Source organism: Corvus hawaiiensis, chromosome 7 (genome assembly GCF_020740725.1).
Source record: "Corvus hawaiiensis isolate bCorHaw1 chromosome 7, bCorHaw1.pri.cur, whole genome shotgun sequence".
NCBI lineage: Eukaryota > Metazoa > Chordata > Aves > Passeriformes > Corvidae > Corvus > Corvus hawaiiensis.
The window spans coordinates 21,045,083-21,058,134 of record NC_063219.1 but is presented as its reverse complement, the minus strand read 5'-3'; the positions used below and the strand labels follow the sequence as shown (position 1 = coordinate 21,058,134).

The window sequence follows — 13,052 nt, the reverse complement described above, 5'->3', positions numbered from 1 at the left end:
CTGTTGGCTCACTAGTTTTTTTCCTCTAAAAATGTTTCTGCAGCTACCTCTGGTCCCTGTCAAATAATCTTCATTGAAGGGCTACTGAAAACTTTCATTGTTAATTTTAAGAAGCAGAGGTGGCTAATAAGCATCTTTAAAGACTATGTTTTCCAGGAGATGATAAGGTCCATTACAAGAAAAATTGATTTACCATGTAATTTATGCAGCAGCTCTGGAGATACACAGCTTATTAGTTCACAGCTCCCCTCTAGACTTTTTTCTTCTGACAGACATACTAATGAATAAATTGTTGCCACATCAGATGCAAATGCTTTTAGTCCTAATAAATAGGGCACTCACTCTAGTTTTCCTTGGATTTTGTTTCTCTTTTTCATCATGCCTTTATTATTTTTTTGGCTTTAGATAATAAACAGACTCATTATTATGCGCTCACTAATTATGCAGTGCCTTCTGATTGAATAAATTATCTCCTAATTGGGCTGGGAATGTGAAAAAATACTGTAATTCCTATTTAGCAGATGAGCAGCAAGACTAAGTGTCTCAAACCATGTGTAACATTTTATATAATGTGCAGGTAATTAAATGTGGTTTTTCAAAATACATTTCAACATTGTACTGAAATCAGTGCAGCACTCTGTTTGGAGTGCTGGAGATGCTCACCAAGATGAAGCTGAAGCCTCACCAGAATGGTGCTCCTTGATGCTTGCTCTCATGACCATAGGGATTTGTGACTAGAGATTCAGACACTCCCTTCTGCCATCAGAGATATTTTGTTTTCTAGGTGCCTCCAGTTCATGAAGCAAACAGCAAAATAACCCAAGGGCTAGCCCAGACCCTATTTCTAAACGACTCTATCTCTAAACTACTGGAAGAAAAGATAAATTTTTTCACTTTTTCTCAGGATTTTGTATCCAAAATCTGGCAACAGCATTCAGAAGTTTGACTAATCTCCATAACCTCTGTCCATTCAGCTTCAAACAGAATTCTGACTACGTTTCATAGTGTTCATCTATAAACATCACGTTCCTCTCAACATTATACTAAATGAATTACAGCTATGTCTGTTCACCACATCCTTTAACAGTTATATTGCAAAATGAAATGACACCATAAACATCAGAGTCAAACTCCCAAGAGTCAGGCCCAGCTTTGTCCCAGCTCTTCTCAAAGGTAGTAAACATAAGGAGTGATCTCATGATTTCTATGATTAAGTAAAAAAAAATTACCATGTTTAAGGCTAAAAAAATCCACAGCCAATAAAAGGGAGGAAAAACTGTGAAATACAATTACAAAAATGTAACCATTTTCTGAGAAAACACATCTATTCGTCAAACTTCATAGCTGCTTCTGGTTTGGAATTGCTCATATAGCACAGGGTTGGCAAGGAATGAGCAAAGATAAAAGACAAAATTCCATTTTGGACTGGGGAGCTTTCCTTCCCACAGCAAAGAAAGCTTGTTCCCTGGAGCCTACCTAAGTCATTGAAGAAGAATCCATCTGACATGAAGGCTAACGTATTATCTATCACTTCACTGAAGCACAATTGATCTGCCAGTTGCAGAGTAATGCCACCTTCCTCAGAGAATATGTGATGCAGTCAGCCTCATGCATTTTATCTATTAACCTGCTGTCTGGGCAAGGACAGATGACTACATTGTCCTGAACTACCTTCAGACTAGACATATTCAGAGACAATTCATAAGGAAGAAAAAAGTGGATTTTGCACAGCCTGATCAAATACTTGACACATTCAAGGTACAGCATTTTTCTAGCTTTTCAGTGTACTTACCTTCCAACCCAGTCAACAGCTAACCCATCGGGCTTAACTATGTATTTGAGATTCAAGTCAACTTCCTTTGTTGGATTGTTCCTACTGCTGTCAAACGTGGGGAGATAAGCACGTTTGATGGCTCCAAACTCAGAACCCTGTCCCAGAATACTGAAGTACACAATACCTTAAAAAAAAAAAGACGACAAATGTCGAGTTAATTACATATTTGTTGAAAATTCTAATCTTTCTGACGTTATTGTGTGAAGTTACCAGCTGCATTTATCTGTGAATAAGGTAAAAGTTGTCTGTTCAACTAAATTACATTGTGTTAGTATGTAAATTTTAAAGTCATCCATCATAGGCAAGATACACATCTAAAGTGATCTTGAGCTGTATTATCAAGAAATATATATCACATTTTTCAAGAGTAGAGGATCTTAGCTCTGAAACCTTTACACACGACTTTAAGAGTCATTTAGACACTTATAACCCTAAGGAGCAAGTATGGCCCAGGACAGTGGCCTGTGGAAATGGCAAAAATAGGGAACCTGAAGAAGAAGCAAAAATGTAAGTTAATACAGGGATCTATTGGCTATTCCTGCTTAGTATAAGGATTAGTTCTTGCAAGACTTGTGCCAGGTTTGGGAATTGGCAGAGGCAGAAGAAAAAGGAAAGGGTTAATTAATAACAGTCCTCTACTGCAGCATAATCCTAAAGAGCTACAATTCTACAGCTAAATTCACACTGAAATGAAAGGAAAACCAGATCAAAATCTAGATAAACTAAATTAAAGCATTAAAAGAAACCACACTGATACTGGAGAATGAGTAGAGGTGAGGGGCACATTCAACTGAGACCTGGCCAGTTGATCTAATTTGATTTTGCTTTCCAGTGTAAATTAAACACCTATGATACAGAAATGCACCTTTTTTAACCAACCATTGCATGGTTGAGTACTAGCATACTCACTCAGGCCTATCCCTTCAGGGTCCCAGTCATAATCCAGAGCTTGGATGCGCTCCTGATTATCGATATAGTCGGAGTATTGTTCTGATGAGATATTGTACCTTCGAATCCTCACATTATCTGGCAGCAGTAACAATGGAGGATTACCTGGGAAACAATAATGAATTTACTTTCATGTCTTTCTCATTTTAGAAAAAACAGATGAAAATCACTTCTAAACTAAATGGGATTTTCACAAGTTGTATCTGTACAAGAAGCAGAGGGAATGTAGAGATACTTCTAAAGCTTCAGAGATATTCAAACTTCATGGTTTTGCAAAATTCATAAAAATTTAAATGCTTACCACTGAGGATATTATTATTGCTCTCACCATAGATTTCATGCAGAGATAATTCCTTAAAAATGCTTAAACATTACATTGTTGGCATATCACCACATCTCAAAAACAGAATGCCACTACACACTACACAATTCCACCTTCCCTCTCCAAGTACAGCTAGCAATTTTGAAAGTACAAATAAATTGCCAGTCCCTTAAGCCGTGACATGTCAAAGTTCTACCTTATTGTTTTTAAATTCTAATATCTCCATATTCAGATGAATGTTCTCCTGACCACAGTTTAATTTTGGGTTAGCCTAATAACATCCCATTTGGCCGTCATTTATGAGGGCTGTGAGATTGTACTATAAAGCATGGCAGAATTCTGGGCATACATAGAAATAGAACTTTAGGCACAACGAATTTCATTATGTTACCAGCTACAGTTATATTATATTCTATCACTTAGCCTTGAACACTTTGTGTGTCTAGATGCTTCCTGAATAAAGCCTGTGAAGAAGGGTATCAAAAGAACTGGATTTCTGACACATGCACAAAGAGGCAGCCAGGCAGAAACTGAGGTGTAAACGTCCTTTTGCATTTCCAGCCAAACACTCAGCAGTAAATATTTGCTGAACTAGGCCCCTGGACTGGTAACCTGGAGATGCCATATTACAAATAATTTTTAGGTTTCAAAGCCTCCAGTAGCATGTAGGTTTGGTCAGAGGCATTCTGTTTGACTATTTGACTAGGCACACCATATTTCTATCATTTATCTGTTACAGCTATTAAAGTGTAACTACTTTTCTAAACGCAGTACTGTTTTTGTTTTTTATATAACACTGCTCCATTGTCACTTTTTTCTATTTTCTTCACCTCTTTTCTTTTATTATTACTGATCTATTACTATTATTTTCTGAATCAACTCTACCTATTCAAGGACTCCCACACACTGTAGTCACTGCACTGAGGTATGATAAAAAGTCAGTGACTGATCTGAAACACTGGCCAAAGTCCTTCTGTTTGTGTGCATCAGTCCATGAACAATGAATGGCAACCTGTCATCAAACTGCCTTTGATTTATGCTAGTTTAATGAAACTTTTTTCTGGTGCATTATTTTGTTGAAAAAATCTAAACTTCAGCAATCAGCAACATTAATTTCCTTCTGATGACAACCACAGGATACCATGTTTATGTTTGCAGAAAATTTCAGGAGAAACGAAGGCAGGCATCCAAATCAAGGTATTATTTCTAATGTTTACAATTGGAAGCAGAGCTGAGCACTTTTATTCCTGGTTATAGAATAGGTGGAATACACAGATAATATTATCTTACAAAATAAGGTTTGGTTTTCATTATTCCCTTCTTATAAAAGAGAGTATTACATTCAATAAGTTGCTATATTGCACTTGCTCTTTACATGTGGCAATCAATCTCGCTATCAGTTAACATACCATCAGCTGCACACTGTTTGCCTTGTTGATCACCCACAGACCTGAAGCCATCTGCACAGAAACATTCATAGCTTCCTTTGGAATTCTTGCAGTCCTGGGTGCATGTTCCAAAGATCTCACACTCATTGATATCTAGACACAAGAAGAGAAAATATTGCTAGAACTTGATCTCTTTCTTGTTTAGTCTTTAGGAGTCTCAAGGCTGACCTCATTGCTCTCTACAACCCCCTCAAGGGGGGCTGTACTGAGGTGGGAGCCAGTCTCTTCTACGGTGCCTGCAGTGAGAGGAGCTGAGGAGATGGTCTTAAGATGAGACTGGGGAAATTCAGGTTAGATATTAGAAAAAAACCCTTTCACTCTTAGGGTGGTCAGGTATCGGAGAAGGTTGCCCAGGGAGGCAGTGGTCACCATCCCTGGAGGTGTTTCAGAGGCATCTGCATCTGGTGCTGGGTGATGGTTTAGTGGTTTAGGGGTTACAGTGGTGGTGCTGGGTTGATGGTTGGACTGGATATCCTTAAAGGCCTCTTCCAACCTTGATGATTCTATGCTGGTCATCTTTATTCCATGAAGCGGTAGGTTTGTGCCTTCCTCACATACTCTAAAAGATCAGTGACCTGATAAGCAATCCTTAAAATCACCATCTGTTATCACACAGAACTCTTCATCACTCATCTACTTTTTACGATGTCTTAAATACAGATTGCCAATAACTGCCTTACTGCATTCATGCTTAACAAATTTATTTTTAGATTTATTTTTGTGTGAAATGAATAAGGCAAGACAAAAGATAAGGTATGACTAAAATGAGATGCAAGAGCAAAGTTGTCTTGAAATGCTGAAGCAAAGACACATAGTCCTCAGAAACTGTATCAGCAGGAAGGAAAGGGAGGGGTGGCCTTGGATCATGTTTAATAAAACTACACAAATTGTCCACAAGAGCTGGGAGAAACAAGCAGAAATGTTCTCATCTAAACATACTGAAATAGCAACTGGTAAGGTATTATACTGCATGACCACAAATATGGCCTTTGAGTAGACTCCTCACCACATTTTATCTGCATAAAACCCAGGGCAAAAATATGGCACAACACACCTTTTCGGTAGGTCTGTTTGGGAGCAGAACAGAAGGAGAGTATAATCTCCAGTAAGTTTGTTTTCGATAAGAAAAAAAAAACCATCAAATTTCTATCCCTCAGATTGCAAAGATATGACAAAACCTATATGCAAAAACATATCTACAGCCACCAAAAGCTTAAAAGAAGTCTGAACTGGGGAGACAATTTTTTGTTGAATGATGAATACATGATAGAAAACACGGCTCAGCAGCAAAACTTTTTAAAAAGCATCTGCTAAATGTATAAAAATCCTGTTAGAACGTGAAAATGAGTGGTCACATTTGCATGATGAAGTGACAGGTCACTGAACACTTATCAGTGAGAAGATATTTACAAGATTAAAAATACCTTCACAGGAGTTGCGGTTAGTTTCACTGGCCTTGTACCCTGGCCTACAGGAACAGATAAAGCCTCCTTCATTCAGGTTGGTACAGTTATGTTCACAGATATTTTCTGCACAAGTTCGCTCTGTTCCAGGATCTGAAGGAAAAAAAAAAAGGAAATGAAAGAAAGCAAATGATACAATTATAATCAGAAAACTAAGTGATAAGTGGGAGGCATAAAAATTTGGTCATTTGGTCATACAATTGAAAACAGTTTTCAGGTAGATAAAGTTAGTTTCCTTTCCTTTTTTTTCTAACAAAAATTAGAAGACAATGATAACCACTGGCCAAGAGAGTTGTCAACTGAAAACAAGAGAACAGGGTCAGGATAAGAGCCATAACCATTAAAGCTTATTTCCGCTGTCGATATTACCATGTCCCGCAGCCGTAGGGAGGAGGAGAGAAGATCCAACAGGCAGGAATTGTGCAGCAAGATTGATTCATTTAATTATTTTACAAACTCTTTTTTGGACTTTTTTCTTCATAGTCTAATTGGACAAAGGATCAGCCACCCCTTGGGGTGATTGGCTAAAATCCTAAAACCTCCATTGTCAAAATATTTTCCTACTGTACTATAAACAAAGTTCTACAAGGTCGCAGGTGTTCATGGTTTACAGAACTTCTGCTAATCTCTTCATGAGAGAGAAAAGTATCCCATGGGCTTGGAAGAAGCAGGAAAATTCCTTGCTAACAGCATTTTTGTATCCACAAAAGCTCACCTTGCTTAAGAGAAATTACATTCTACATTACCATCAATCTGCAGCAACTGCAGAATTTAAGAGATTTGACTCTAACTCTTAACTTTGCCAACATACCTCTTTCTTATCCAGTGCTTTCTTATCAGCTGAACAAGAAATATTCTCAATTAATATCATGCATAACACAGGCTCTACATTATTAATATCTGGAAACTAGAGAGAAGATGACATGTAGTTCATGCCAAACCTAATCTAAAGCCTACTGAAGTCAGTACAGGTCATTGCACAGAATGCACTGCCCTTTAAAACATTCCTATAATGGAAAAGCCAAGCCAGGGATAATAGTCAGTCTCTAACAGATCACAAAAATTATACTCCTCTGAAAGTACATATAGAATTATATTGGTTCTGACATACTCCATAGATGCACAAAATACTTGAGTACAAACTCAAATGTGTTATATAAGCAGAAAAGATAAACAATATGATTATTGGCAGATCATGAGGAAAAGATACAGATGTATAGCAAAAACTTTACATTAAGCTGATTATCTCCTTTTTACATAGACATTCCAGTGCTGATTAAATTAAGTTTAAACAGCTCAATTTAGCATACATGCAAGAAGCATAAATTCATTGTACACACACACACACACACACAAATATTCTATTTTCATTATAGCGGGTATTTGATGTTGGGAAGGCTCCAAATGTTACCATCTGATCTGTATTCACATTTATCCCCAAAGAGCAGAATGCAGACATCAGAACGTGTCTGTTTCACAATTTCATAGCCTTTTTATACTTCTATATTTTCATCAAGTCATTGCATTAAGCTATATTACCTAAAGACCATCGGGATGGTAATTAAAACAGAGAAATCAGCTGCTTCAAAATGGACTGCACTATAGGCTTCCATGTTATTTGTATTTTGCAAGTCTGCTGGATTGCAAATTACCAGTGTAGCATTTGTCACACTTTCACTTGAAGCCATCACAGCCTGACAAATTGAAATTACAAGTTTATGCTCATATTACCACTCTGCAGCTGTCTATATATTGACATAAACAGTTAGAAAAAAAAAATCCTTTCTGAGATTCCATGGAATACCCTCTCATCTCAAAGTTTAAGTCAAAACTTTTGTATTTAAATGGATGCTAGTAAATTTATAATAAATAGTTAATAAAAGCTGTACAGAGGATCTAAGAGGGCTGTCAAGCAAAGGACTGGTGGTCCTTAAAGAATTCTGTGGTCATGTCCATAAAAAGGAAAATAGAAGCATCTCAATATACTTTTATTTTTAACAGGCTAGAGCAATGTATATCAATTCAGAGTCTGCCTGTGAATAACGCCATAGGGTTGGTCTATTGCAACCATGGTTGAAATAAATGGATGTTCTTGCCTCTGTAATGCAACCCATTTCAAAACAAGATCAAAACAAAGGTCAAACCTACTTTTTTTTGTGATGCACAAATACTCTAAGCCTAAAAAAGACTGTGTTCAGAGCACTGAATTTCATAGAATCATGGAATCATTCAAGTTGAAAAAGATCTTTAAGATCATCAGGTTGTACTGTAAACCTAACCACTGCGAAGACCCACTAAGCCATGTCTCTAAATACCTCATCTACATGTTCTTGAAAGACATGTACAGAAGAATGAAAACAGAAGAGAAAATAAAATGAATGCAAATAATGAAAGAATGAAAACAGAAAATATTGTCATCACTAATTGGATAATCCTAGAACAGGCTTAGTAAAAAACAATAAAATAATTCACACATGCTAATCAAAAACCAATAATCCTTAGTATGCTATTCAAGAAAAAACATGCATTGTTTTTAGTTTCAGAAAATTCTATTTCAACAGCATTGTAATTTTGTATTTTATTGATATTATTACTTACTGCAGCCCATTTCATCAAAATGGTCTCCACAGTCATCATAGTTGTCACAGACATAATGTAGGGGAATGCAATTTCCATTACTGCACTTGAATTCTTCTGTTTTACAAGGTCTTGGTGTTGGCTCTCTACCTACAATGAAGAAGAGAAACATTCCTCTGTCACAGTTTAAACTACAAAATACCAATAGACAGCACTATTCCCCATTGCTAATGAGGAAGCTGATGCCATCTGGTAAAACAATGACAAGAGTACTTTGGAAGTCTATATAAAGTTAAAACCACAACCAGGATGTAACATCCTGACTTCTAGTCACATCTCCATGAACTGAAAGACATCCTGCTATTTTATTGAAAAGACAAAAGGAAAACTCTTCCTATTAATAGTTGATTGAACTTTCTTTTTAATAGTGCAAGCTTATTAATATCCTTTAATGATATACTTCATACATCTACTGCAGACTTCAGGAAATTATGGAGATATTAGTAAACTATTAACTTTAAAAATTGTACAATAAAGCCAGCAAATAATATTATTAAGCAACCAAAAATATTATTAAACTTGAAAATATACAACACAGTCAGTGAGAACTACTTAAGATATCAGAGAGCAAAAACATATTGAATATTAACAGAGCTTCCTCAGGGTCAGGGCCTAAATATCAAGATTGTTAATACGTGCTTAACAGTGCCACAACTTCAGGAAGTATCCATCTCTGTATTTTAAAAGTCCTGGCTAGCCATCCCATCCCAATTTTACAATACAGCCGAATTCTTTCTTCTTCCTCCTTTTAAGTGGGGTTCATAATAAAATGAAAAAATGTAGCTGGTGCACATAATAAAATACAATATTGTTTTGAAAATCACACTCTATACTTTCAGACAAATGTTTGCTGATTTTGCTACTTGCATAGAGAGCTATAAATACATAGTACTGTCAGAGACTGAAAATAGTTCATGCCTCAAACATTGGTATAAAGTTTTGCTCATTATAAAGAAGCTACAGTCAAAGAAGCTTCCCTGAAGAGTGGGACTTTGAACTGAAAGTCAAACTGTTGATTAGATAAAGGGAAATGCATTGTTCAATCATCTCAGGCTGGGGAAAGGTATGCATCCACAAACGGCCAAAGCCACCAGCTGCAACTATCCCCGGCTGAGTTTGGGGTGGGGGGAAGGGCACAGCTGACAGAAGCCAGGTTTACACAGACTCCCCCCAGCTGACATGGGAGGACGAGGTTTTGGGTGCACGGTGCAACCTCTGGTGAGAGGCAATAAACGCCCATCCTCTGATTACACAAACCAGCCCAGCTGTGGAACCCCCAGCCCCACAGGGCACACCCACGGGACTTTCACGTGAGAGGCTCAGCCCCACAGGGCTGCACATGATGGAACAGACCCAGAGTCTGCCGTGAGAGACTGACCCCCACCCCAGGGGGACACGCCAGGACATGCCTACCTAGCCTGAGCATGTACGCCCATGGGACTCTGTGCCTTCTGGGGGGGGGGGGGGGGGGCGGTGCCTTTACCACCAAGAGGACCAGCTGGAGAGGATCAACGGAATATCTTGGGATCCATGGAGTGGTGATATTTTCCTTATTCTGTCCCTGTCACTCTTTCTCCCTCCCCCCCCCCCCCCCCATTTTCTACGTCTTTCTTTCTCTCTCTCTCTCATATTTAGCATCAAATAAAACCCTTACTATTGTCACTGGCATATGGTCTTGTTTGCACCTTACTTCAGGCAGAGGCATTTCTAAGAACCTTAAAACTGGATCATAACAAGTACCAATAACCGTAGTTCAAATTATTTCATAGAGAGATCTTCTTTTCATAATTTATGGTAAACTTTGATATCTCTTTGGTATTATTAAATGTTAAGCACATCAAAATTACTGAATTTGATGCTCAATTTTGTGTAAACATACAGTGTTCTTCTTTCTCGTCACTTCCATCTCCACAGTCATCCTCCTGGTTGCATAGCTCATGACTGTATATACAGCGATTGTTTTCACATCGGAAACGGAATGGAGAGTCACAGGCAATATCCACTGAAAGCACAGAGGTCAAATCAGTCACACTTTGATACTTCAGGCCATTGGATTGAAAATTATTCATATCACTTTATCTTGAAACATTTATATGTTTTGTATACTTCAAAAGATGAGGAGGCATTCAGACACAAAAAAATATTTTCTGCACATTTTGGTGATTATATGTTATGACATTACAAATTTTTTTTATCAGAAGACAGTTCCTCATTTTAGCCAAAGGCAATTTCTCTAACTACATATAACACTGAGGTTTCTAGGTTTGCTTATGAAGTAAATTGACTGGAAATCAAACATGTTATTTAAGTGCATAACAAAACCAGTTTAAGTAGTACCTCCAACACCTAATTATTAGAGCTTCTCAGCCATATTCACAAAGATGTCCTGACAACATTAATTGCTTTGAAAGTTCAGCACCTTTGACAATATACGTTATCTGAACTGATCTTTAATTTCAAACTGACATTCTTATTTTAGATAACCAACTTGAAAACATGAAATAGTGTCCTTCTCTCTCTGATATGCTTCTCCCTACTTTTGTAACCATGTATACAAGCAGCTGCAAAGCAGTGAGAAACATTGTCAGAGAATGAACTTGCATACAAAGCAAAATTCTTAGCACTCATCCCGAATAATTAGTTTGTTCTCTAATTGATCTAGCATACGTAGAGATTAAGCATACTGTTCATTTTAGTATAATTCCTCTCTCTTACAGCAAAGGTGAAGTTCTTCATCAGAGTCATCTCCACAGTCATTATCACCATCACATTTCCAGTATGGCTGAATACAGACATGGTTTTTGCACTCAAACAGCATGGGTGGACAGTATGTACCATTAGGATACCGTGTAGCTGAAGAAAAGAAAATTATTAAGACATTTTCATTTACAACAAAAATTTTATGTTCTCATGAAAAATATTCAGCCCAACCCCACACTATTTTTAAAAACACTTCTCTCCATAATAGGAGATACTATATGAGGTGCTGCAAGGACTGAGGACTTCTTGGCAGCTACAATGTAATTAATTCAGGTTTAAATGAATAGTGGAACAACATAAGTTAAACAAGTTTTGAAAATAAAGAAATTAATTTAGCAAATGCTACTTGAATTTGTTATTGACGAATCTAGTTCAATAATAAAGATAATTAACCACACTGGCACCAAAAGTGAATGATTGAAGAAGCACATAAGATATCTAATTCCAAAAGTACTCATGTTGATATAGAAAAAAAACCCCACTCATATTCTGTAAAAGCTGTGAAAGGAACTGAACTAAATCAAAGAAAAACCAAAAATATTATTCTACCACCCTATATAAATAAACCACACCCTTGCCCTTTCAATGGCTTCTCATACACTTTTCTCCTCCATTTAAGAACAGCCAAATGTTGTATAATTCAGGTTCTAAAAGACAACTGCTGTGATGTACATTCCATGTGTATCTTCTCCTGGACTTGGTAAACACATTCATTTCCTACCATTCAGAATGTATTTACAATCAGTGTAAGAGATGGCAACCCATTGTTATATTAAAAAGCAGATTGAAAATATTATGCTTATCCTGAATTTTTTCTGATACCACTGCGTGTTGCAAAATTCTATATCTCTAAGGAGTCATCTCACTTAAAAATAGGGAAAAGTGCAAATCTTTCCGACAGTGAGCACAATGAGCACCAATTGCAAAGCTTGAAACTCACGACAAGTTGCTTCATCAGAGAAATCAAGGCAGTCTCCATTTCCATCACATCTGAAGCGCTCTGCAACACAATGTCCACTATCACACTGGAAATAACCTGGGTGGCAGGTCCTCAACTCTGAAAAGATTCAGAAGTAACTGAAATGCCTTTTTGTTCAAAAACAGATAAACTACTTACTTTTAGAGAACAATCTTCTAAAAAAAGTTGGAAAATCCCAGACTATTAAAACTGTGGTACTCTCTACTTTTGGTGGAATGACTAAAGTGACAGGGTGAACATTACTTCTTTAAAGATGCTTCCCATAAAAGATCATTTTGCAGAATAATTTATCACATTAGAAACAACAGCGAGAACATGTAAGAGTTAGCATTCAGATAATACACACCACAGTCACGTTCATCTGAATTGTCTTCACAGTCGTCATCGTGATCGCAGATCCATCGTGAAGGAATGCAATGCAGATTGTCACAACGGTATTCACTTTCTGTGCACTCACGAGGACCTTTGTTTAAAATGAATGTACAAATATGAAAAGTTCCCCAGATGTAGAGTTAAACATCCACACCTGTCTCATTGAACCAGACAAAACTAATGTGAGCAGATAATGAGGTAAAATCTTTAAAATTAAATGATGTTAAAGCATCATTCCCCCCAAGTACTCTTTAAACATGGTAGACATTCTATGTCCCTCTTGATATAG

General features: G+C 37.1%; 1 protein-coding gene across 5 annotated transcripts in view; it reads right to left on the bottom strand.

The window, feature by feature from the left end:
* The window catches only part of LRP2 (LDL receptor related protein 2), a 118,723-nt gene that overhangs the window by 13,559 nt on the left and 92,112 nt on the right, over positions 1-13,052 (bottom strand). For all 5 annotated transcript variants that reach the window (XM_048308952.1, XM_048308953.1, XM_048308954.1 and 2 more), the window contains 9 exons: positions 12,738-12,854; positions 12,353-12,469; positions 11,368-11,505; positions 10,532-10,654; positions 8,614-8,742; positions 5,977-6,108; positions 4,514-4,645; positions 2,744-2,887; positions 1,793-1,958 (listed from right to left, as the gene is read on the bottom strand). In XM_048308952.1, coding sequence (XP_048164909.1) covers positions 1,793-1,958; positions 2,744-2,887; positions 4,514-4,645; positions 5,977-6,108; positions 8,614-8,742; positions 10,532-10,654; positions 11,368-11,505; positions 12,353-12,469; positions 12,738-12,854 — 1,198 coding nt within the window. The remainder of the gene's footprint in view (positions 1-1,792; positions 1,959-2,743; positions 2,888-4,513; positions 4,646-5,976; positions 6,109-8,613; positions 8,743-10,531; positions 10,655-11,367; positions 11,506-12,352; positions 12,470-12,737; positions 12,855-13,052) is intronic.